The sequence below is a fragment of the Pipistrellus kuhlii genome, unplaced genomic scaffold (assembly GCF_014108245.1).
Source record: "Pipistrellus kuhlii isolate mPipKuh1 unplaced genomic scaffold, mPipKuh1.p scaffold_m20_p_11, whole genome shotgun sequence".
Lineage (NCBI taxonomy): Eukaryota > Metazoa > Chordata > Mammalia > Chiroptera > Vespertilionidae > Pipistrellus > Pipistrellus kuhlii.
In genome coordinates, this window is record NW_023425416.1 from 29,225,234 (window position 1) to 29,251,122 (window position 25,889).

At 38.9% G+C, this 25,889-nt stretch overlaps 2 protein-coding genes across 4 annotated transcripts in view; one reads left to right on the top strand and one right to left on the bottom strand.

Annotated features, from left to right (window-relative positions):
- ACAD11 (acyl-CoA dehydrogenase family member 11) overlaps positions 1-23,958 on the top strand; it is a 59,281-nt gene extending 35,323 nt beyond the window's left edge. Inside the window, exons 14-20 of one of the 2 annotated variants that reach the window (XM_036431468.2) lie at positions 12,178-12,244; positions 12,830-12,915; positions 15,563-15,634; positions 16,490-16,644; positions 20,567-20,683; positions 21,736-21,845; positions 23,583-23,958. In XM_036431468.2, coding sequence (XP_036287361.1) covers positions 12,178-12,244; positions 12,830-12,915; positions 15,563-15,634; positions 16,490-16,644; positions 20,567-20,683; positions 21,736-21,845; positions 23,583-23,697 — 722 coding nt within the window. In that variant the 3' untranslated portion in view covers positions 23,698-23,958. Of the gene's footprint in view, positions 1-12,177; positions 12,245-12,829; positions 12,916-15,562; positions 15,635-16,489; positions 16,645-20,566; positions 20,684-21,446; positions 21,686-21,735; positions 21,846-23,582 lie in introns of those variants that run through there. The other variant, XM_045579285.1, reaches the window with a different exon arrangement.
- On the bottom strand, positions 11-3,340 carry ACKR4 (atypical chemokine receptor 4). Of its 2 annotated transcripts, none has more exons than XM_036431474.1 (2): positions 3,317-3,340; positions 11-1,508 (listed from the first exon to the last, which is right to left on the bottom strand). In XM_036431474.1, the coding sequence occupies exon 2, from the start codon at positions 1,497-1,499 to the stop codon at positions 447-449; it is 1,053 nt and encodes a 350-aa protein (XP_036287367.1). In that variant the 5' UTR covers positions 1,500-1,508; positions 3,317-3,340; the 3' UTR covers positions 11-446. The 2 variants fall into 2 exon arrangements, with proteins under 2 accessions (XP_036287367.1, XP_036287366.1); XM_036431473.2 differs by lacking the exon at positions 3,317-3,340 and adding an exon at positions 2,974-3,231.
- Positions 23,959-25,889: the final 1,931 nt, after the last annotated feature.

Genomic DNA, 25,889 nt, shown 5'->3' on the forward strand with positions numbered 1-25,889 from the left:
TTAAGTACTTTTGTTGTTGTTGGTTATTATGAAATCACTTACAAATTAAGAAACAGGAAAAAGGATAGATTATATTTTGTTGTGTAGCTAATCAAGTATTAAAATCATGCAGGGAAATCATTCTTATATGATTTAAAATAATTACAAATGCCCCTTAATATAAGCCTCTTTATTAATGTTTTAGATGGCCTAACATAGCAAAATGTTTTTATTACTTATGCCTGTTGTTACTGTTTTCCAATATTGTTCATTTTAATTTTCTTGTTTTATGCATTGATTATTGTGTTTCCTCTTCTTGGTTTCTACCCTCCCCCCTTCTTCATCCCAACCTCTTCTTTGTAATAAGTTTCAACCACAGTGTCTTGAGATTTGAATTTCAGAATAATGCAGATGTTTTAGCTGAGGGCGAAGCATCACTCATGTGTATCAAAGCAGCAGTTTTACATTTAAATGCTGAATGTACTGGTTGGCTCTGTAGGGACTTCAGAATCGAAAGGAACCTCCTCCACATTCTGTCTTTGTCTTCTCCAGGTCCCGTATTTCTTGGCCACTTTCATGATGTAGTTTTTAAAAGAGGATCCCATGAAAACGTACAGGACTGGGTTGAGGCAGCTGTGAAAGAGCGCGATGCTCTCTGTGACCTGGATGGCGACATCCATGCGCTTGCTCATGTCGCAGTTGGTGATCAGGGAGTAGATGATGTCTATGGCTTGGCAGAACTTGACAATGTTATAAGGCAGCTGAGTGGCAATGAAAACGAGAACCACTGCGAGCAGAACTTTGAGGGGTCGAGATTTCTTAATGTTCGGCATCTTGATGAGTGTCCTTGCTGTGATAAAGTAGCACACTCCCATAATAAGAAAGGGTATCACAAATCCAATGCAGATCTCCAGCATTTGAATCCATGCTTTCAGTGAAGTTTTTAGGTGATATGGGAAAATGGGAACACACCTAGCCTTGTGATTTACAGTATAAAAAACCAGCTGAGGTATGCTCAGCAAGATAGCGGCCATCCAGACACAGAAACAGATGAGCCGGCATGGTCTTCCCACTCCTGAGTGACTTGGGGCTTTAGTTACTGCCCAACATCTGTCTAGGCTGATACAAGCCAAAAACTGCATCCCAGAGACAAAGTTGACTGTGTACAAGGCCGAAGTGACCTTGCACATGAATTTCCCTAAAACCCACCCATGAACTGCATTAACTGCCCAAAAAGGCAGAGTGAATAGGAGGAGCAAATCTGCCACTGCCAAATTCAGGATGTACACATCTGTTTTGGTCCTCTGCTTCTTGTAATAGGCATAAATCGCCACTACGGTGGAGTTACCTGCAACTCCAATGATGAAAGCGACTGTGAAGAAGGCAGGCAGGAAAACTTTGGCAAAATTTCTGACCTCCTCTTTTACACACACCACTTCATACTGACTGTAGTCATGGGTGCCATTTATCTCACTTTCCTCATAATAGTAATCTGCCGATTCATTGTGCTCCAAAGCCATGGCTGCAATCTAAATGGCAAAAAAAGAACACAGGATATTCATTTTAATGTTGCTTGCAAGGAAACCTTTTTTATCTAGCATATACTTTGTTCTCTTACTAAAGAAGAGAAGAGATAACATGTGTGAGCCTGAATCTAGCATTCTTTGAAATCCTTTAGTGGAAGCCACATTGGAGTATATCCCTAAAACTAATTTTCATCCACAGGCACATGCCATGCTATAGCACATGTACTCATTCTGCTCCTTTATCTCATGTAGTATTTCCTGCCCTTCCCTTGGGGGGCCAATTCCTGCTCATTTTCCCTTGGATGTTACCTCCCCAGAAGACTTTCCTGATCCAGATGCTATATAGACAAATCTCCCAAAAAACTAACCCCATCCAATTACATTTTCTTCTATGTACTAAGTTCCCTACCATTGTAATTAATACCTTACAGAGTGTCTGGCACACACTAGTTGCTCAGTAAACATCTGTCAAATGCATGTTCTACCATCAGATATAAAGCTGTTATTGTCCTGCCTCACCACTGTTACTTTACTACTTTGGCTATTAATATGCAGCAATAGTAAGATAAACTTATGCAGAATTCTCAATCTTTAAAACGTATTTAATAATGTCCTTCAGTGTGTTTGTTAAAGTGCTCAGTTTTGTTTTGCTTTTTCTTACCCTGTCTGTCTCCCTTTGGTTAGTTTTGTCCTTAGAAGAATCCAAAATATTCTCACAGAATCATGAACATCTTACTTTCAGAACAGTGTGACAACTTATGGTACATTTTCAAAAGCATGTTGTTATGCTTGCTGCCTTTTGGGGATGATAAAGCAAAGTGAAGAAGGCCCCCCTGAAGAGAGCTATCACTTAATAGAACTACTTTTAACAACTTAAAATGACTACTTTTATCCTTACTGTTATTTGAAAAGTTCCAATCCGAAAAATTACCCTAGTTTTCATTAATGATTAACACAGCGTGCACTTTGTTCTTTCCTTCTCTTTTATCACAGAAATCTTGAACCTGATGATAAGGAACAATGTGGCCACATAATATAAGATATTAAGGAAGGTTATTTTAAAATAAGCATTAATCTTATTAAAAATGTGCATAAATAGGAGTAGGAATGAACATGATTTCCAGAAACTATCCTCTGGCAATGGCATAGAAACATATTTAGATAGCTCTATATAATTATTACAGGAAAACAAAAAAAATTAGTGTTTGTAAAAGTAAAAATAATGGTATAACAAAACCTATTTCTCATTAATAAAATTTCATAGGCAATAATGGTATTAAAATAACATATTTTCTTCTTGCTATATTCAAGTGTTTAAGTTTTAAAAAATAATGCTTTCAAATAGCTCTTCTTTATACATAAATGTTCAGAATTTTATGCATCAATACTCCCTCTACATAAATATACAAAATTTTTGAGCTTTCAAAAAAAATCATATCCACATCAGAATGAGAAGAGAAAAACTAACCTGTTTCAGTGTGCAGAAAGAGAGCAGCAGTCTTGAGTGCAGTGCGGAGTGAAATCAAATGACCTCGCCAACTGGGGCTACTTTTGTTTTCGTTTTATACCCCGCCTTTAACTTGCATCCAAGAGGGCTTTCCTGAAATTTAACCTCCTGAACACTTGATCTTTATTTTATGTATATCCATCCTGTGAAGCCAAATCCAAGTTCTTAAGTGTCCTACAACACAAACCTGAAAGAATTTCATCTTGTTTCAACAACTACAGACCTTTCAAAGTTTCCACTTAGCTGAAGGCATCCAGAAAGTGCCTGTGGCTTAGGAGCTGACTGCCAAGTCAAAAGAACTCACTCAAGAGCATCCAGGCAGCTAAGGAGCACTGTGGGTAACATCAGAGAAATGCTCTCTAAAGTTATCTTGTCTAGGAAAGAAAATAAAAATTATTTTTCACCCAGAAAATTATCTTTTGAAGACTACAATAGAAGTAATGGTTAGGCATAACTAGGAGTTAATGTGGGTTTTTTTTTTTTGTTTGTTTTTTTGCCACATTACTATTTTACTTAAGCTATGAGACTCCTCTTGCTTCACTATTCCTCTGTCCTTGATCCCAGAGTATGCCTTTCCCCATGACCTTAAACTCTTTTTCTTTCTTGTAACCTTTTTTTTTAATCTTTTTAATATATTTTATTGATTTTTCACAGAGAGGAAGGGAGAGAGCTAGAGAGCTAGAAACGTTTATGAGAGAGAAACATCGACCAGCTGCCTCTTGCACACCCCCTACCGGGCATGTGCCCACAACCAACATACATGCCCTTGACCGGAATTGAACCTGGGACCTTTCAGTCCGCAGACCAACGCTCTACCACTGAGCCAAACCGGTTTCGGCTTCTTGTAACCTTTTTCTTCAAAGACTGGCATCCTATCCTATGTCTTAGTCAGTTTATTTTTCTGATTCTAAACAAATGAAAATGTATGCAGCTTTAGCCTTTGTGGTTTATTCCAAGTTGACTCACCTCACATTTACGTAACATTTCTCTTGTTTACTACATATTCATGCAAGGCTAGGCTTAGTCTCCACCTGAGAAGTTATTTTAGACCCATGTCATTTTTTTCTCCAAGCAACTCAATTCACAGAAAAGAGGTTCTGGGTCATTGGGGCCTTTATCTTTCTTCCCCTCACTGCAGTACATATGTGAGGGTACAGCCAGATTCTTCTCCTTGTTATCCACAGTCTTTGAGAAAGAGTCATTTACAGGCAGCTAAGCCAATACTTTAGGAAAAAGATTGCCTGGATTGGTGGTGTTTGTCATTTTTCAGTGCAAATGCTTTTAAGCCACCAATGTGAAGTCACTGAAAGCAAAATTGCTAAGAGGCTGGCAGAAAGCTCTCCTGAGCGGGCTCCAGCACACTCCTTCCAAAGAAGGAGCCTCTTCTACTTACCAACCCGATCCTTTCTCCAGTTTCTTGCTGCCTTCTGAAGGACACTGCTCTTAAAGTCATCCCTATCCCTGTTCTTTCTAGACTGTCTGGTCTTTCCCCTCTAACTCTTGTTCTTCACCTGATATTGATTGGGGCAGGAGGGGAAAAAAGCAACCTTCCACTAAATTTTTAGAGTGGCCTACAAAACCCCTATATCCCTCATTACCTCTCTGACCTTATTTCATAGGATTCGCCCTTTGCCTGCTTGTGCTGTCATGCCAACCTCCTCTCTGTTTTTGAATGTACCAGGCACATGTCCTACGGAGGTCTTCTCCTATTCATAATTCTCCCATCTGTTGGAATGTGCTTCTTCCCTACTTTAAGTCTTTGTCCAGTCACCACCTTCTCACCGAGGCAATTCCTTACTTCATTATTTAAAATGCACGCCTGCCTCTACTCCAATCCACTTTCCATGAGCTAATGTACTGTATCAGTTGTCTATTGCCTCTTGCCCTGTATTAGAATATAAACACTACCAGAACAGCTACCTCCGTTTGCTTCTGCACTGATATATCCCAAGTGCCTGGGATAGTGTTTTTATTTAATAAATAATCCTACTTTTCCTTCTGATTAGTTCTATTTTTATCATACTATTTCTTATATATCTTAGTTATTTTTTGTGGATTACCATAATTTGCCTTACCATTTCAATTATTATAGGACTTTTAGAATGTCTCTAATATTTTGCTTTTACAAATGATTTTACAGAGCTCTCATAGTTATAAATGTTGTGAGAAACAACTTAATCTAAATCTTACTATGAAGTATTGAAGAATGTGACTCGGTAACTATTCCTTTTTTTCTTTTTACACAAAAGATAGCATTCTTCTATTCTACTGTAGAATAATCCTAGAAAGCTAATTGCATAGAAAACTTCATTCTTTTTGGAAGGGTTCCATTATGTGGACATTCCACAGTATATTTAAATAGTCTCCTGATGGATACTGATTTATGCCCAATTATTTGCAAATGCAAACAATACTACTGCAATGAATGATCTGATGCATCAGTTGTTTTGTTCAGGAATAGCTATATCTGTAGGCTATACCCAGAATTTTAATTGATGAATCAAACACTAAATGAATCTGTAATTTTGATGGATATTGCCAAATTATACTCTATAGAGATGGTATTACTTTGTATTCTTACCAATCATGTATGGAAGTATCTACCCTGTTTCCCCGAAAATAAGACAGTGTCTTATATTAATTTTTGCTCCCAAAGGTGCGCTAGGTCTTATTTTCAGGGGATGTCTTATTTTTCCATGAAGAAGAATACGGTACACAATTATTGTTAAATGAAAATAAAGGAAATTTATTACCTGTATACGGTACGGTACTACGATAGTTGTCAACACAAACCAGACAAACTGTGAATCCTTCAATATCAAGAATTTACTCATTTATTCAATGACAATCATGTCATCATCTTCTGGAACATCATCATAACAATCCAATTCCTGAATTTCCTGGTGAATTTCTTGTGACTATTTCTTTCAGAATCAGTGGATCAAATCTCTCATGTTTAGCCTAAGGGGCCTTATATTTCACTCAGAAGGAAACCTGTAAGTAGGTCTTATTTTCGGAGGATGTCTTATTTTGGGGGAAACTCGGTATTTTCCCTAAAACCTTGATAAGAGAATGTTTTACTTGATTAACACTTTGCTTCTTTCTAAATGACTTCTAACAGTTTAGAACTCCTCTCTCCCATGCCCTTGCCAGCCATGTGTGAAATATTTCCCAAAAATTGGTGGTTTTTTTTGTTTTTGCTTTTTAATTTTGTTTTTTAATGTATAATAATTTATATAGATAAGCCAACTTACCTTTTTCTTTGATTTCATTTATCATTTTTAAAGTTTAAAAATTTTTTCCCATCCAGAGATTTCTTTAAAAATTATTTTTTTCCTCTAATTTCTTATGGCTTATTAAAATTTTTTAATTTTTCAATTCTGCTCTATTTGGAATTGATTTTGATCCTATGGTATTCTGTAACTACAACAGCAATAGTAGTTGCAGCAAATAACATTTATTAAACACTTACTATATGTCTAGGAAAATTCATATCTAATAAGTGAATTTCAGAGTGGATTTCAGAGTGCTTCCCGCATTAAAAACACACATACTTTTAGAGAACACATAAGATTGCTTTTTCAAAAAACTGTATGATTGTATGATAAAACATTATTTTTAACAAGTGGGAATTTCATTGTAAAATGGTACTTAATTCATAATGATTTTTATTCCAACTTGGATTAAGTATTAGTTTTAAAGCTAAGACCAAATGAAGTTTAAGTATTTCACCTCAGAAATTCAATGTTAGTAGAAGAAATAGCTTTGAGACTTTGCAGATGGCTACCTGTGCTTCATATTATATAACTGTTTAAAATCACTTTCTCTTAAAAAAAATGTTTTATTGATTTTTAGAGAAAGATAGGGAGAAGGATAGAGATAGAAACATCGATGAGAGAGAAACATCATAGATCCCCATTGGGGATCGAGCTGCAATCAGGGCATGTACCCTAAGAATTGAACCATGACCTTCTGGTTCATATGTCGACACGCAACCACTGAGCCACACCAGCCGGGCACTTTCTTTATTGTTACAGACCACATCCAAAACCAGCTGTCAAGTTTCTTCCCCACCTGTCATTTTTCATTGTGTTGGGAAATGACTTCGTTTAATAATCATGTGGTTTGTAAGAGTCTAAGAAATTAAAATTCATCAGCAAATATCATGGAGATGTCATTTTTCAGCCTGACTTATTCTGGCACTTGCAGTCTTGAAATACCACAGAGTTTGAATTCAAAATAAAAATATTTTACCAATGCCATCTATTTTCATTAATGAAGGTACATGACAGGACATATACTTAAATGTTTCTGGTCTACTCAGATTTCCTCTAATATATTTCATTTTTGACATCTGGTATCCTGTTCACTAACTAAAATAATATAAAAGAGCAAAACTCTCTTTTGAAGAGGGACATTTTAGCTGCTATACTTGCCAAATTCTGCTTGTAGCTAAGATGAGATGATATATGAGGGTTTTTTTCTATTTTATGAGACATCAAGGTTAAATAAAAATATTTCAAAATTTACAACCTATGCATCCACCCATATTTCCTTACTTATTAACCCCCCAAAGAAGAGCCAATTCAGAAGTTTTATTTTTTAAATCTGAATTGTTTTAGATTAGGGAGAATCAAATAATTATTTACTTCTTTTGTTGTTAGTCCTCACCCAAGGATAATTTTTTCCATTGATTTTTTTTTAGAGTGGAGGGAGTTAGAAACATGGATGTGAGAGAGACACATTGATAGGTTGCCTCCCAGACATCCCCAAGTACTATGTTCCCTTGACTGGGAACCAAACTCACGACCCTTTAGTGCACAGGCTAACACTGTAAACACTGAGCAAAGCCAGCCAGAGTATACTGTGTACTATCTATCTATCTATCTATCTATCTATCTATCTATCTATAGATAGATAGATAGATAGATAGATAGATAGATGGTACACAACATTTGTGCACTTTGAGGGGGTGGTCCCTCAGCCTAGCCTGCACCCTTTTGCAGTCTGGGAGCCCTTGGGGGATGTCAAACTGATGGCTTAGGCCCGCTCCCTGGGAGTGGGCCTAAGCCACAGTTGGACAGCCTTAGTGCTACCATGGAGGCAGGCCCCTGTGCTCACCAGCCATCAGCCCTGCTTGTGGCTGAGCGGTGCTCCCCCTGTGGGAACACACTCACCTTTAGGGGGCAGCTCTTGCATTGAGCATCAGTCCCCTGGTGGTCAGTGCGCATCATAGCAACTGATCGTTCCGCTGTTCAGTAGATTTGCATATTGCCCTTTTATTATATAGGACTAGAAGCCCAGTGCACAAATTCTTTTTTGTTTTTAATTTTTAATTATTTTTGTTGTTGTTAATCCTCACTCGAGGATATTTTACCATTGATTTTTTAAGGAGAGTAGAAGAAAGAGGGAAAGACAGAGAGGAACATCAATGTGAGAGAAACACATCAATTGGTTGCCTCCTACAGGAGCCCTGACCAGGGCCTGGGCATTGGGAGAAACCTGCAACTGAGGTATGTGCCCTTGACTGGAATTGAACCTGGACCTTTGGTCCACAGACCAAGGCTCTATCCACTGAGCCAAACCAGCTAGGGCATTTTATTGATTTTTAAAGAGAGAAAAGGGGAGAGGGATAGATTAAAAACATCAGTGAGAGAGAAACATCATTGATCTGCTGTCTTCTGCTTACCTGCTACTGGGGTTTAAGCCCACAACCCAGGCATGTGCCCTGACTTGGTCAACACTTCACCCCTGAGCCAGAGCCACACCGCCCAGGCTACCTTATTTTTTAGTTTCTTCAAAATTTACCAGATATCTGAAATGTATTGGGCACTAACACAAAGTCATAGCAACAATTTTTTATGATAGAGCAAGGCAAGAAATGCTATTGGGAAATATTAGAGAAAACTACATATATTCTGAATATTAGGAAAATGGGGCTTTCAACTAAGGTTTAAAGGAGTTAGAAGATTTTACTTTTGAAGGATTTAGCTTCTGGCCATCTTGATGAAGATCCATGAAACATTAAAAGATTTACCCAAAATGTTCTTGATTACCAAGATAGAAATTGAGAAAGAAAAGATCCTAGTGAAAATGAAGCCCAAGTCATACCATTATGTCCTAATCTGATTACAGTGTGGTATTTAATGGCCAATTTAATATTGGTGTTTTTTTTTTTTTAAATGTCCTAAGTTAATGAAAAGGCTTCTCCTTTACTTCCTAGTCACGATTTGAATTACATGTGTGAACATGTGATTGCATGTTCTGCCAAGTCTAGGGAGTAGTCATGGGCTTCAAGATCAAAATCAGTCTAAGGTGCTTCCTTATTCCACTCCCAGCCGGTAAGTGAATAGTCATCAGTTGTAGGCACGCTACCTTCTTCCCGTTTATTCCCTTTCCTGGATGGAAGTTTTTTTTTAGTGGGTTTTTAAAAATCAGTTTAACTGCAAGGCAGAGTGTGCATGAAGGACTTCTGGAGTTGTGTGTTATCACATAGAAGAGGAGGGGAAACGCCCCACCCTGTGTAGGAAATGGGTCCTCCAGGGCCATGTTAGATGTTCTAATTGAGAGGAGATTAGGAAAGAGAAAAGAGAACATACTGCAGTTTACTCAGCAAGTTTCTGTCTCCTCCTCCGAAGGGATCTACAGATTTGTTTACAAGATGGCAGGCTAGTGTTTAAACATTATGATTTTTAAATTAGAAGTGGTAATGAATCAGAATCTAGTTAAGAGCATACGCTTCCAATCCCTCATCACCCCAATAGCCTACCCCAGAGAAGACTCTCCTACAAGTTTCTGGTTTTAGTTCTCTGGTTTCTGCTAATTTTAAGTAAAATGTTTTTTATTTCTCTCTCTCCCAGTTTATTCATTTTAGATACAACCCATTGACTCTCCAACTCCCTGCCTTTCCTAATATATATATATATTGTTGTTTCAAAGTTTTTGTTACTTTTTAAATGTTAAATGATCTTTAAATTTTTTCTCCAAATCCTCGTTGGACATTGGACAGCATCTCCTCCGGCTTCACTATAACACAAGCCTATGGGTGCACCGACCCCTTTCTCTATCTGTATCCCTTCCTTCCATCTTGTACCTAGTATCAGCCACAGCTGCCACTTGTTTTTTCTTCAGAGTAACTTTTTATTTTTATTTATTTATTTTTTTAAACATTTATTTATTTATTTTTACATATTTTATTGATTTCCCCCTCCCTCCCTCCCACACATCCCCTCCCTCCCCAGAGTTTTATGTTCATTGGTTGTACTTATATGCATGGATATAAGTCCTTCAGTTGATCTATTATCTCCCCCAGATCCTCCTCCCCTCCCTGCTGAAATTTAACAATCTGCTTGTTGCTTTACTGTCTCTGTATCTATCTTTTGGTTCATCAGTTTATAATGATCTTTATTATCCACAAATGAGTGAGGTCATGTGGTGTTTCTCTTTCATTGATTGGCTTATTTCACTCAGCATGATGTTCTCCAATTCCATCCAGGTTGCTGCAAATGATGAGAATTCCTTGTTTTTTTTATGGCAGCATAGTATTCCGTTGTGTAGATGTACCATAGTTTTTGGATCCAATCATCTGCTGACGGGCACCTAGGCTGTTTCCAAATTCTGGCTATTGTAGATTGTCACAGCTGCCACTTTTACATCGTCAGGAGAAGTAGCATTTATGTTCTTTCTTGCAGCCACAGACATAGTTAACCACAGGATGTCTCTAAACTTTGAAACCAACACATAGCACTTGCCTTATAGGACTATGTTAATATTGGGTGTCCCAAAATATATATACACACTTCTTTTTTCAAAGCTTAGTCAGGCTTCACCCTTTATTTCAAATCAGTTAACCTGAAAGGAAGTGAAAATTAGGTGAGTTATCAGATGTTAAAGTGTATACACATTATTTTTTGATACCATAATTATAAAGGCAGTGTTTGTATTTAACTGCATTTTCAAATTTCCAGTAGCATTTTAGGATGAATTTCCTTTGTTCAACATTTAGTCTGGCTGCAAAGAAGAGAACATCAGTTGAGCGATATCAACTGTAAAGTGGGCGCTCATGTTTTGGGACACCCTGTATTGTTCAGTGCTGGTCCAAGTAGTCTGATAGGTTGCGTGTCCTTCTCTGAGGTAATATCACCTTGGCCATTTTCAGGAGCATCGAGGACAATTAGAATAGCTTTCCTTACACTTTATATTACTTAAGTTCATGCCATATTGCAATTGGTTTTATATTTGAATCATGGTTCACTTGTATATTTAAAAAAGTATTTTTGAGTTTCTCATTGCCATTTTTCTTGCACTGCATTGTTTTCTGGGACCAGGTTCTTCAACTAACTGGTGAAAATGAAATGTACTTTTTTGAAAATAGGTTCCTTTAGGGAATTGTCCCAGACCTCTGAACTGTAAAAACAAAACAAAACAAAACAAAACAAAACAAAACAAAAAAAACACAAAACATTAAAATGAGAGAAGCTACATTTCAAATTTCTAACCCTTCCATACATACACACAAACATACAATCATAGGCTTACCGAAGGTGGAATCAGGGCCTCACACATGTGGAGAGCTCCCAGTAGACCCTCTTCAGCTGCTCCACAGTATGGCTAGGGCCACGGATGGAGTCTGGGACTGGTGCTGAGACCCTCACTCGAGTAGGTTCCTCCTTGTCCAGCTGTCTTGCTGGGGAAATAAGTTTTCTCAGCCACTGGTTGGGGAGTAAATATAGAGTTTTAACAGCTCCTTGTCCATAGTCAGAAAACAGATCTAAACAGGAGGAAATGCACTAGCAGGATCTCACAGCCTTCCTGGCTGGCTGCATCTGAAGTGGTGTGAATGGGAGTGCTTGTCACCTTGTCTGAAAGGCTGCAGCTGTTCGTGGCTTCTTTGACTTCCGGGTACTTCTGTACACAGCTTCCATTGATGGCCTTGCCAAGTCATCTTTCTTGAGTTGTTCAGTTTAGTACATAAGCATTTTTTTTTTAAATCAAGGATTTTTCCTGTTTTGTTTGTGGGGGTTTTTTTTGTTTTGTTTTGTTTTTTGTTTTGTTTTGTTTTTTTTGCCAGGGATAAACTTGGAAGGATTAGTACTTTTAGGATACAAAGTCAGACTAAAAAATTATTTTTGTGATGCATCCTGCTTATTTTCCCCTTGGTTTTAGGAGCTGGAAATCCAGAGTGCAAAGTTGCAATTGTTTTGGGAAGAACTAAAAATGCCACAGCCGCAAGGTAATAAAACAATTGTGATTGAGATCTTTGTAGGAGCACAAGTCAGTCTTCCTCCCTATCCGTTTCATTTACTTAAAATGCACCATTTGGGCTCATAAATCATAACAAAATATATTATGATATTGAATGTCACACATTCGCATTTCACTAATTTTTTGCTTAAAGATATATTTAGGACATATTTTAGGAAATGTTGCTGTACATTCTTCACTGTGGCAATTCCTGTATTAAAAGTTGTCGCTACTTCCCAAAGCTTTTTGGGTCAGATTACAAGACATAAAATTTTTCAGAACTGTCTGTAAGTAATTAAGTGATATTCAGATCAAACTCTTGAAATGTTTAACACTGTATATCAGTTCCCATTGTTGCACAATGAGAAGCCTCATTTACATAACTTTCACTATTGTTCCAGATCCCAGCCTGCATCCGACTGCTGGATATATTATTTTTACACCCCGTTTTAGACTTCATTACTTAAGTGATTATATGATGGCAACAACAAAAATGACAGTCATAATTCCACCTAACATCTGTTTTATTTTTCCACTTCACAGACTTCTCCTAACATTTTTTTCTTTTGATCAGACACAAACAACACAGCATGATCCTTGTTCCTCTCAACACACCTGGAGTAGAAGTGATAAGGCCTTTGTCAGTTTTTGGCTACATGGGTAAGCGCTCCATCAACACGGCTATGCTGGAAGACTGGAGTGTGTAGTTAGACTGAAGGGGAACAGATTGCATTTTAATGTAGGACATATGTTCTTAGAAGTCTTTTGGCCCTAACGACTGCCTTAATATAAATGCCAACAAATAAAGAGAGAGGTGGTGCATTTTGTTTACTTTGGGGAAAGGGTGTATTCCAGGAACAACTCTGACTGCCAGCCTTCTGTCATCCAGGAGGATGGACCAATGTAAAATATACCTAGAAAAATGAAATCTAGGCAATCCACAATAACATTTATTTTTAGCTTTCTTAATCATCCTATAAGAGCTGTTAGTAATGAGTTTTGACTGAATTGAATGCAAAACTTTTCCTTCTGTCCTTGCATGAAATTTCTAAGAAGAAACGATACCTTTTTAAAATATATATATATTATTTTTTAAAATATATATATATTATTGATTTCAGAGAGGAAAGGAGAGGGAGAGAAGGATAGAAACATCAATGATGAAAGAGAATCACTGACCAGCTGCCTCCTACCTGCCCCACACAGGGATTGAGCCTCAGCCTGGCCATGTGCCCTGACTGGGAATAGAACCGTGATCTCCTGGTTCATAGGTTGGCACTCAACCACTGAGCCATGCTGGCCAGGCAGCAAGGACACTTTCGTTACCTGCCACCTACATCAGGCTCATGACGTTGTTTCCTTGCTACTCAGGTCATTCACTCAGCAAGTATCTGAGTGCTGAACTGTTCTTAGTGCTTAGTGTACATTAGTGAAAACGAGAGTGACCTCTCATAGAGCTTACATGCTTCAGGGAGGAGACAAAGATTAACTACAAACATGTATAAAAAAAAAAAAAAAGGAAGAGTACATTAGGTAGCCTGGTGATTATATAGCAGTTGATATTGCTATGAAAAAGTTTATTGAATTTCTGGTTCTGTGGTGACACTGGCTTTCTCTTTGTTGTTGTGCAATGAAAATGTGCAAGTTTTGCTCTAGCTAGTATGGCTCAGTGGACAGAGCATCGGCTTGTGGACTGAAGGGTCCTGAGTTTGATTTCGGTCGGGGGCACATGCCCAGGTTGTGGGCTTGATCCCTGGTGGGGGGCATGCAGGAGGCAGCCAATCAATGATTCTCAACATTGATATTTCTCTCTTTTCCTCTTTGAAATCAATAAAAATATATATATATTTTTTTAAAAGTTCAAGTTTCGCAGAACATCTGACATGATCACCTTCTATGAGAATCGGCTATAGAATGCACCCACAGATGAAGCGTTGGTGAGAGGGGGATGAAGCAGCTCACCGAAGCAAGTTGTGCACAGGAAGTTAGGTAGCAGACCAACAGCCTGAAAGACTCCCACAATGGGCTCATAACATCGACTGGCTGCAAATACCCTCCAGTGCAGAGCCTGTGTTAGAATTTTCAGTATGAGAAATCCACCAGCACTTCTCCAACGCCCTATGTCCAAGGCCAAAAGAAACAGTGTGGAGAAGATTGATTACTAACCTCACTCTGACAGGAAAAGGGTGTGGGGTTAGCATGAGATTATCTCCAGAACTGGGCAGGAGGAGCAGTGCTGTAAGACAAGTGTGAATGTGTTCCCAGTCTCGGTGATAAGCCAGCATTTTCAAGAAGTGACACATTGTGATCAAGCCTACACTGCGGAAAACATTCCTGAAGGCCCAGCCTGCTTCATCTCCAGTGCTGAGCTGGCTGTGATAAGAAACTTAAATTACATTGCTCATTTTCAATTATTGAACTATTAGAACCTTTTTTTGTTCGGAAGCAAAATTTTCTTCAGAAGCCCATATAGAAAAAAATTCAAAGCAGCAGCAATAATAAAATAATCTGATTTGAGATGTGGGGCCATCTTCCCCCTTTTAAAAATACAGGTTTTTTTGTTGTTGTTTTTTTCCAATTGATTTCAGGGAGGAAGAGACAGAAACACCAAAGATGAGAATCATTGATTGGCTGCAGCCTGCATGGCCCCTGTTAGGGATCGAGTCCACAAACCAGGCATGTGCCCTGACCAGGAATGAAACCGTGACCTCATAAGTCGGTGTTCAACCACTAAGCCATATTGGCCAGGCCCATCTTCCCTTTTAATGGTCCTACAACTCTAGGATAGTTCAAAAGCCGTGAGTCAAATTTATTTTTAAAAACTCTTGTAACTTGGCTGAAACCGGTTTGGCTCAGTGGATAGAGCGTCGGTCTGTGGACTGAGGGGTCCCAGGTTCCATTCCGGTCAAGGGCATGTACCTTGGTTGCGGGCACATCCCCAGCAGAGGTTGTGCAGGAGGCAGCTGGTCAATGTTTCTCTCTCATCGACATTTCTAGCTCTCTATCCCTCTCCCTCCTCTCTGTGGAAAATCAATAAAATATATATATATATATATATATATATATATATATATATATATATATATAAAATAAAAAAAACTCTTCTAACTTGAACATTTGATGAGTGTTCTAGGGCACGGGATTCTAGGGGCTGGCTCAGGGCTCCGATCTACCTGGGAATGTCTGTGCCATATGAGGCTTTTAAATCCTACTGTCTAAGTAATTATACTTCAGATTAATTATATGGAACTATTTTTTTTTTTGTTAACTCATTTTGTTCTTTAAAATTTTATTTTCTAATTGATAGATTATTTGCATGGAGGACATTTTGAGATCCATTTTAATCAAGTTCGAGTTCCTGCCACCAATTTAATACTAGGTGAGAAAAGTTTGCAAAAATGATTCTACTATATTGTGTATTAAAATATTTCCAGGTCTAAATAGGGAAAAGACATGAAGTCTGCCTTAATTTAGATACTCTCCCTCTTACTCCATTTACAAGGGAATATTATTCCACTTTGTGGATTTTCTTACATGGAAAAATGTTTTATTAGAGTGTTTGATTGTGGTTTTGTATCACATCAATTGAAAACATAAACAGCTATAGAATTCAGAGCCACATGCTTTTTCCTAAAACATGACCTCCAGGCCTCTGTTTAAGAAAACCTCAGAACTCTAAATTCAACTCTTACAAACACGTTAGAAGCATAAATAACCTAGAACACTGTGTGCCTGGAAGGACTCCGCCCTCCTGTTTACTGGAATCCTACCCTCCTTCAGAGAATTGCAGATGGCACCTCTTCTGGAAGGCTTTAGTGCTCCCCACCCCATCCACTCTGCAAGACCCAGGCCTGCCAGCCAAGGCTCCAGTCTCTTCTCCTTCGTCGCCTTTGTCCTCCACATCCTGTATTCCCACCCACCCGGTCTCCTCTTCTTGTCTCTAAACTCCTAGTGGCTAATCTTCCTTTGTAACATCATGGCACTAATAAATAGCTTATGCATAGTGGGTACTCAAGAGTTCTTAAATTTGATCACAGTGTTTAATGATGGCGATTTAAAAATCAGAGAAATCCAAGGTTCTGTAAATGTGTAATGAACCTAATTACAGAACTGACTTGTTTCCTACCAGAATGTCATTTATATTGAAGGGCAGCTCATCATTTTCTCAGGATTTGAGTAACTAACACAAGGAATGGGCTGCAGCTACTTTGCTCTTCATGTTTCTTTCTCACAGGGGAAGGAAGGGGATTTGAAATTGCCCAAGGCCGCCTTGGGCCTGGCAGAATCCACCACTGTATGCGGACTGTCGGTATGGCTGAGCGAGCTCTGCAGATCATGTGCGAACGGGCGGCACAAAGGGTGGCCTTTAAGAAAAAACTGCACTCACATGTAAGGACAATTATTTACTGTTTCAATCTGTTACAGCCCCATGCGCTACACTAACTTGGAACCAAAGCAGCATTTGGTCAGAGAGAGATTTCTTCTACATAAAACACGGTGATTCTTCCCCCCAAAGTACATTTATGTCTGTATTTAAATATAGTCTGCTGGGAGAGATTTACCTTTGTGCAAGATTAAGTAACTCCTAAAGTGCTTCAACACTTCAGCATGGAGAGTGTGGACCACCCTTCAGCTTTCTCAGATTCTCGTTCTCTAGAGATTCTGGAACATTATACTGTATGTGGACATGAGAAGGCTGTCATAGGAGGAGGGACTGCTTTGCTTTTGAATTTTTTGGAAGAATTAGTATAGATAAGTATAAAGATAGAGGAAAACAGCTTAAAATTCAGTGAGAGGAGAGAGATTTAAAAATGAAATGGATGCTTCAGGAAGAAGTGAGTTCCCTGTCACTGGGAAATGTAAGTAGACAAGGAACCAATAGTTGGTGGGATATTCATGATTTTTAAAAAATTCTCTCTATAAATGACATACTACTGAGTCTGCTGTTTACAAAGCACAATCAAAATTAGAGAACATTTATCATGAGAGAAGGTATTTCAGATTCCTTGAAAACCTTTTTTTTAAGTATATATTTTTACTGATGTCAGAGAGGAAGGGGAGAGGGAGAGATAGAAACATCAATGATGAAAAAGAATCATTGATCGGCTGCCTCCTGCACGCCCCACACTGGTGATTGAGCCACAACCCAGGCATGTGCCCTAGACTGGAATCGAACCTGGGACCCTTCAGTCTGCAGGTTGATGCTCTATCCACTGAGCCAAACCAACTAGGGCTGAAAACTTGCCTTTAAGGTAAGTAGGATATCCAAATCATCCTCAGAAAACCCTTCTAAGTTTTAAGAAGACAAAATTATCGTTAAATATTTAATACTTAAATTGCTGACATATTAATATAACTTACATTGTGACAAAATTTTACTTGTGTTTGTTGGACAAATATATTTTAGGGCATTGATTTCCTTGTAGATTTGTTTTTCACTTTAAACTTTTCTGTAGGCTATCTTTGCTTTTTTGTGAAATATTTCCAGCAATATATTTAGTCATAGCATTGTTCTTTTGGAAAAACACAGCCTGCTTTGTGGCACACACAGAGGAATCATGCATGGGGAACCCCTTTAGTACATGGCCGGGGCAAGGGTTCGGAGGTAAGAAGGTGTGAATTTGGGGGCCGTGGATGCCACTCCACACTGCTGCTGGCGTAGTAGCCACAGCGCTGCTCATGGCACCAGCTATCACTTCTTACGCTTTCTCCTTCCAGGACTGCATCCAACCCCTGGAGCAGGGTGAAGGGAGGACACAGAAAGGTTGGGGGACAGCATCTTGAATACACAAAAGCACTCTGCTCGGTTGTTGCTTTCATGAGAGAGGTTTCAATACTGCACTACAGGGACATTTCCCTCCTGCTCTTTAAAATTAATGTATCAAGTAGAGCAAGCCTGGGCTTTACCAAGGTATGACTTCCTGGGACCTTCTTGATTTGACAGAAGTAATAAAAGATGTGTAAGCGTATCAACAAAAATCCAGGCCAGCCTTTTCTTTTTTTCTAATTTGTGAAAGTAACATTCGTTTTCCCTGAATTTGGAGACTCCTTCCAGCTGCCTTCTAAACATTCCAGGCGCTAAAGCTAGCAGCTCTGTATTAAAGTTCTGTCTTAATAACTAATCTGGCAATTCCGTAGAGCACTCAGTTTCTACCCACTGAATCCTTTTCAGCAAATCCCCAGTCTGTAGAGTCCCAACTGCACACACATTCCTTTGTGCTGAAGCTAGGCAGCCAATTCCTCTGGGTCTGTCTGTGAAGTTAGGATCCCGTTTCAGACCATCAAAAAGGATACTCAGCACTAGTGGCTCATATGAAGTTGTCAGTTCAGAGCTTGTTCCAGCCCCTAGGGTAGAGCCATCTAATAGAAATAGATTGTGTCACAAATGCAATGTAAAATTTTCTAGTTGCTACTTTTTTAAGGTATAAAGAAATAGATGAAATTGATTTTAATAATTCTATTTAACCTAATATATCTAAAGTGTTATTTCTTTTTACTTTAAATCATTGATATTTTCAATTACTGGTGACATACAATATTGTATTAGTTTCAGGTGTACAACCCAGTGATTAGACAGTATATAATAACTTAGTGATCATTTTGATAAATCTCATACCCATCTGACACCTTACATAATTATCATATGCTGTACTTCACATCCCTGTGACTATAACTATCATTTTGTATTTTTTAATCCCTTCACCTTTTCCTATTCAGGTCCTCTGCCCCTTATATAATTTTTTTTATGTTGAGCTGTTTAAGTTTGGATATTAACCACTTATGGGCTTTATCATTTGCAAATATCTTCTCCCATTCAGTAGGTTGCCTTTTTTGTTGTTGGCTTTTGTGGTATAAAAGCTTTCAGCAATTTGATGTAGGCCCGTCTGTTTATTTTTGCCTTTGTCTTTGTCCCCAGGGAACATACCCAAAAATATTGCTAACATCAGTATCAGAGTTTACTACTGTTTTTTTTTCAAGGGGTTTTACGGTTTCAGGACTTACACTTAAGTCTTTAATCCATTTGAGTTTATTTTTATATATAGTTTAAGAAAGTGGTCTAATTTCATTTTCTTGTATTTAAGTTTTCCCAACACCATTTATTGAAGAGATTGCCTTTACCCCATTGTATATTTTTGCCTCTTTTGTTGTAGATTGACCATATAGGCATGGGCTTATATATGGGCTATCTATTCTGTTCCATTAATCTATATGTCTGTTTTGATTACTATAGCCTTATAGTTTGATATCAGGTAGCATGATACCTCCAAATTTATTCTTTTTTCTCAAGATTCTTTGGCTATTCGGGGTCTTTTGTGGTTCTTATAAATTCTAAGATTATTTGTTCTAGTTCTGTGAAAAATGTCACTAGTATTTTGATAGGAATTGCATCGAATCTGCACATTGCTTTAACAATATTAATTCTGCCGAAACCGGTTTGGCTCAGTGGATAGAGTGTCGGCCTGTGGACTGAAGGGTCCCGGGTTCGATTCCGGTCAAGGACATGTACCTTGGTTGTGGGCACATCCCCAGCAGGGGGCATGCAAGAGGCAGCTGATCGATGACTCTCTCATGGATGTTTCTAACTCTATATATAAAATATATTTAAAAAAAAAAACCAACAACAATATTAATTCTTCCAATCAATGACCATGGAATTGCCTTCCATTTTCTTGGCATTTCTAAGTTACTGGCTTCTTCAGCCCCAAGTCTGAGATACATGAGGTAAAAAAGAAAACCCAGGGAAGTCACCACCAAGTAGTTCTTTTCGTCTGAGGTTTCTAATAGCAGGTCTGCCTTCTCTCGGCCTTTTCGAATCCTCTTAAATATAGATAATGCCCCACGTTTTTAGTTGTACTTAGCAAGAGCAACAGGGTAAATTACATCTATGTCATGTTCCTGGAAGTACCATTTTCACAGTCTGTGTTGCTTCTCCATAACTCACAACGCAGAGCTGTCTGGGAAAAGCTGGACTGGAGAGGGCTAAAGTGGAATCTCCTTCACTCTGGGCCTTGGGATACAGTCAAGCATGTATCCAAAGCATATAAATATAACAACTTAGATGAATTGGATTAATTCCTCAAAAGCCACAACTGCCAAAATCATGAAAGGTAAAATAGATCATCTTTATGGTTCTACAACTAATAAAGAAGTTATATCAAATGAATAAACTATATATATTCTGAAAGATATATAGAGTAAGGCTTGGAAACAGCCCTTGGACTAGTGTTTTCGCCAAACTACTAGGGTGCATTGCATGTGACATAAGATGCCGGCTTATCTCCGTCTTTTGCTGCCCTTGGCTCCCCTGCAGGAGGTTGTGGCTCACTGGATTGCTGAAAGCCGCATTGCCATTGAAGAGATCCGCTTGTTGACCCTGAAAGCCGCCCACACCATTGACACGCTGGGCAACACTGGCGCTAGAAAGCAGGTGAGGCCCTTGTAGCAGCCATATGTCAAGCCTGCTCTAGATTCTCCCTCCCTCTGGGCACTGCGGGATGTGTGGTGCCTAGATGGCATTCAGAAGCTTCCCTGCGATTTTGGTTCAAATATTATAGATGTATGGCACTTGCTTTAGGGAAGGATTTTCAGGATGCAATGTATCTTCAGCGTTCTTTTGTTTTGTTGTTTGTTAATCCTCATCCAAGGATATTTTTCCATTAACTTTTAGAAAGAGTGGGAGGAGAAGAAATACCGATGTGAGAAAAGACACATCAGTTGGTTGCCTTCTGCATGTATCTAGTCTAGATTCTAGACTCAGGCTGGGGATCCAACATGCAACCGATGTATTGTACATGTCTGTGACCAGAATCCAACCTGGGATCCTTCAGTCTGTGGGCCATTGCTCAATCCATTCAGGCAAACTTACTAGGGTTCTTCAGCATTTATATACAACAAGAAAAAGTAGGAAACCCTAGATTTTATACTGGGCTTGTGATTGTATACACTATCTCCCTTTTTGCTAGCTTTGTGGCCTTGGGCACAATATCTAACCTTTCTGCCTGGGGCCTAGGGTTCTGGTGAAGCGTGGCCAAAATGATATAAAATACACAGCACTGTGTATATGTTTCATAAAACATCTTGACCCTTCCTTATATGAATTAAGAACATGATCACTTATTTCTAAAAGCCAATCAAGTTGCTAAGAGAAACAGATTATTGAAAACTCTTGAACTTATTTTATGATCCCTAAGGTGATGAATGTAATGTATCAGCTGCCTGAAATTCTGAAACAAGGCAAGGTATAAATAAATAGTGACTTAGAAGAGATACCTCTTTTCAAAAGATCCTATTGAATGAAATATGGCATGAGCTGCATTACAGCGGACTTCTCTGTTGGCTTTCATCAGATCCTGTTTTAGTGGTGAATGCCTGTGGAAAAGTTCCCTTGTTATCTCAAAAGAAAATATTGATCCTATCAAATTCTGCCACATGGTGTATTGTCAGAGAAAAGGACATTCTTTCTGTATCTTGCTTTTGTAGATTGCAATGATTAAAGTGGCCGCCCCTCGGGCTGTCTGCAAAATTATTGACCGGGCCATCCAAGTGTGTGGAGGTGCAGGTGTTTCCCAGGATTACCCTCTGGCTAACATGTGAGTAGGTGCTATTTCACAACCATCTATCTAGCTCTCTATCTCCTAGCCTATCTGCATTTGATAGGCTAGGAGTTAAAAATCTACAGCTGCCTTGACACTGTTTAAGAAGAAAAAGATACTAACTTACCTTAAAGTATAATTGAATGCTAAATAAAGTACTAATTCTAGACACTGCATGGGAGGTCAGTGCCAAACTGTCTAAGGTACGTTGGTACTTTACCCTGTTAACCGAGCGGGACCTATAAATATGTCAAACATAAACACTATCGGGAACGGGCAGGACATATGAATACGTCCTTGAAATATATGTTGCGCCCTGAGAGGGACGGTATATATTTTTTGTAATTTTTTAAAAATATGTATTTTTAAATATATTATAATTTTTTTAAAATAGATTTTCTTACAGAGAGGAAGGGAGAGAGATAGAGAGCTAGAAACATCGATGAGAAACATCGACCAGCTGCCTCCTGCACACCCCCCACCAGGGATGTGCCCGCAACCAATGTACATGCCCATGGCCGGAATCTAACCTGGGACCTTTTAGTCCGCAGACCGATGCTCTACCACTGAGCCAAACTGGCTTCAGCCGTAATCTTTATAATTGTTTGTAAAATTTATAATTTTGTATTTTACTTTGTGCTTTATACATAAATAAACAAAAAAATATATTTTATTTTAATTAAGTATAAATAAAAAAATAATATAAAATTAAGTCCGCTGGGTGTGATGTACTGACACGTCCTAGTGAAAGAGTATGCGCCCGTTGTACATTGTGTAATTAAAAAGGGAACTCCCCGGTTAACAGGTTAATATAGAGCTCAGTACCAAAAAAAATTGCTCTTATGATTACAACTAGAGGCCTGATGCACGAAATTTTGCAAGAGTAGACCTTCCTTCTCATGGCTGCCAGGACCAGCTTCTCTCTGGCACCTGGAACCCAGGCTTATCTCGCAACCCTGGCTTCATCTGGAGGAATGTCCAATCTAATTAGCATATTATGCTTTTATTATTATAGACTAGAGGCCTGATGCAATAAATTTGTGTAAGAGTAGGCTCTGTAACTGCCTCAATCTCTCAGCTGCAGTCCTGGCTTCGTCTGGACAGCCATTCAGTTGATTTGCATATTATGTTTTTAATATTATAGATGACCAATGCACTCAATTACATTAACTTTTACACTGGGGTTCATTCTGCACCAGGAAAAAGAGGAGGGGCAAGCAACAAGGCCAAAGGGAGCCCTGGGCCAGGCTTAGATACAGACTTAGGATGGCCTACCCCTCCACAGGGAGTTCTCGGTCCACTTTGCAGCAGTAGCTGCCAGTGACCATCTCCTGTTGATCTGGTTGCTGGGAGTCAGGAAGGAATGGATACCCACCTCCACTGCCACCACCTCTCGCACAGAAGCAGTGCCCCATCAAGTTCTGATCTTAAGAAAGCACTAAATATAGTGTTATATAGTTATGCTTGTGGCTTACCTAAGAGACCTCTCAGTGCTAGCATATTCTATAATAATAACCTACAGCAAACTGAGACTGAGATTAAGCCCGCTGCTCTGGACCAAGTCCCAAGGGAAGAACTTAAAAGGGCATTTCAGAAATCCTCGAGCTATGCTCTTATCACTGCCTTGGTCAGACTTTCAAAATTAATGGTTTTGGCTTAAAATCAGATGACTGGTGTGAAAGCATCATGTTCCTCTCTGATAACTCCTGCCATCCCTGTTTTTTGTTTTTCCAGGTATGCCCTCATGAGAACTTTGCGCTTAGCAGATGGACCAGATGAAGTCCACCTCTCAACAATCGCAAAACTAGAGCTTGCAGATCAAGCCAGGAGCCTGATGGCCAAGATGTAAGGAGGCAACACCCTCTCATCTCAACTGCCTGGGATCCAGAATTTGAATCACATTCTGTTTTTGGAGCAGTTTTAGCTCAGAGTAATTACTCATTTTTAGTAAAGATTTTAGGATCTTTTTAATCATTTCAAGGGTCACACAAGATTACATTAAATAAGAAATTTTAAAATGGTTATTCAGTCTAATACCTGTTTACTTGTTGAGTGTTTAAATACTAAATGTTGATGACATAATGAAATAAATTGGAGAGCTAACGCATAAGCATATTTTTATTCTTTGATTCTCAATAACTGCTCCACTTCAATAAATATTCAATCATTACTTCATAAGAAACATGGTGGTATCTCCTTTTTAATACCTATTTAGGGGTTGGTTTAGCACTGTGGAGTCACTGGAGAAAAATGCATGACCAATGGGTCATTTTAGAGTTCATATAAGCTTCATATTCAACAAAGCATTTATACATAAAATCTGAATGCAGTTTAAACTTTATTAGAAAACATGGCATATTATGAGACAGTCTGTATATATAAAAGCGTAATATGGAAATAGACCAGATGGCAGAACGACCAGTCGCTTTGACATGCACTGACCACCAGAGGGCAGACAACACAGAACCTGCACCCAACCAGCAGGCTCTGATCGCTCAATGGGGAACAGAGAAATGGGGGTGGGGAGCAGTGCCAGGCCATGGTTGGTGTGGGTGAGCGGGGCCCCAATCACCCCCCTGGTCACGCCATACACAGAGGGTGACCAGCGGGGGTCAGGGCCAGCTGCTGGCACCTGGGGAAGATGGGCCCAGATCACAGCCCAGGCCTAGAGACCCTACCTGTGCACAAATTTTGTGCACCGGGCATCTAGTGTAAGTATAAATATGTTGATGGGATAATGAATAGTTTAAGGTATAAGAAAGTTATTTAATTTTGAGATGAGATTAAAGACAGTCTGCTCTGAATGATATCCTATTGAGAGCAGACTTCCAGTGGCCCTTGAATCAGCTCTGTTCAATATGGCAGCCTTTGGCCACATGTGACTCTCAAGCACTCTGACTGTAGCTAGGGTGACTGAGGAAGTGTTTTATTTTTTTAAATTCAAATCCATTTTTAACTCACTCACTAGAAAATTTTCAAGTATGCTTGGAATAACTTGGTATGTGGATGGGTTTTTCAAATGTAAATTTCATGAAATTTACATTTGAATTAAGAAATAGACTAAGTATAGGCTCTGATCAGTGTTGCTCAGTGGCTAATGCCCTGGGTCGATCCCACATGCAAGAGGCAACCAATCTATGTGTCTTTCTCCCCCTGCCTAAAATTTAGTGGAAAAAATGTCCTCGGGTGAAGACTAAGTATGAAATACACACCAAATTTTGAAAACTCAATACTAAAAGTATTAACTTTTCTCACAGTAATACTTTTATCTGTTTTATCTTTTTAGTATGAAAGCCATTGGAATAGTAACTGTCAAGTTTTTAAATTTTCAAATGAAAGGACTTCTAAAAACTATAAAACTGTTGTATTAGAAAGCTCGCCTGTCACACAATGACCAGCAACAAGACCTGCGTTCTGGTTCCTTGTGTGTCAAGTGGGCTTCTGAAACATTTGCCTTTGACCCTGGACCTCTCTGCACATCATTTTTCTTTCTACACACTGGAATTAACTTTTAAACCTTAGGACCATTACCGTCTAAGGGTTTATTGTGACAACTGCTGAGGCCATATAGAAGCAATTGACATTTGTGAACCACAACGAAGTACTTTAAAACAGCAGTTGCCAACCTATGGTCTATGGACCACTGGTGGTCTGTGAGGTCCAAAAGGTTGGAGACCACTGCTTTAAAAGGTGTCCTTAACTAAAGTGGATGAAATCTTAACCCCTACCTTTAATTCATTCAGATAAATTGTTATGAACAATAGTGAGGGTTGGTTTGAAAGGGAAAATTCCAATCTCCAAAGGATAAAATAAGATCAAGCGACCCTTTGCCTCAGTCTCGGAAAATATAGGAGCCTCATAGCGATTTCTAGGATCTCCTCCAGCTGTTTCCAGGTGTCCCTATGCAGCAAGGTTTGCTTTGCGTTTGAAACCAAAGGGCTTTAAAATAAGAAGTTACTCAATGATACCTATGGTGGGAAGGAGAGAACTCACTGTCAGCACTTTGCCCTCCAGGATTTGTGCGTGGTCAACAGCAGAGAG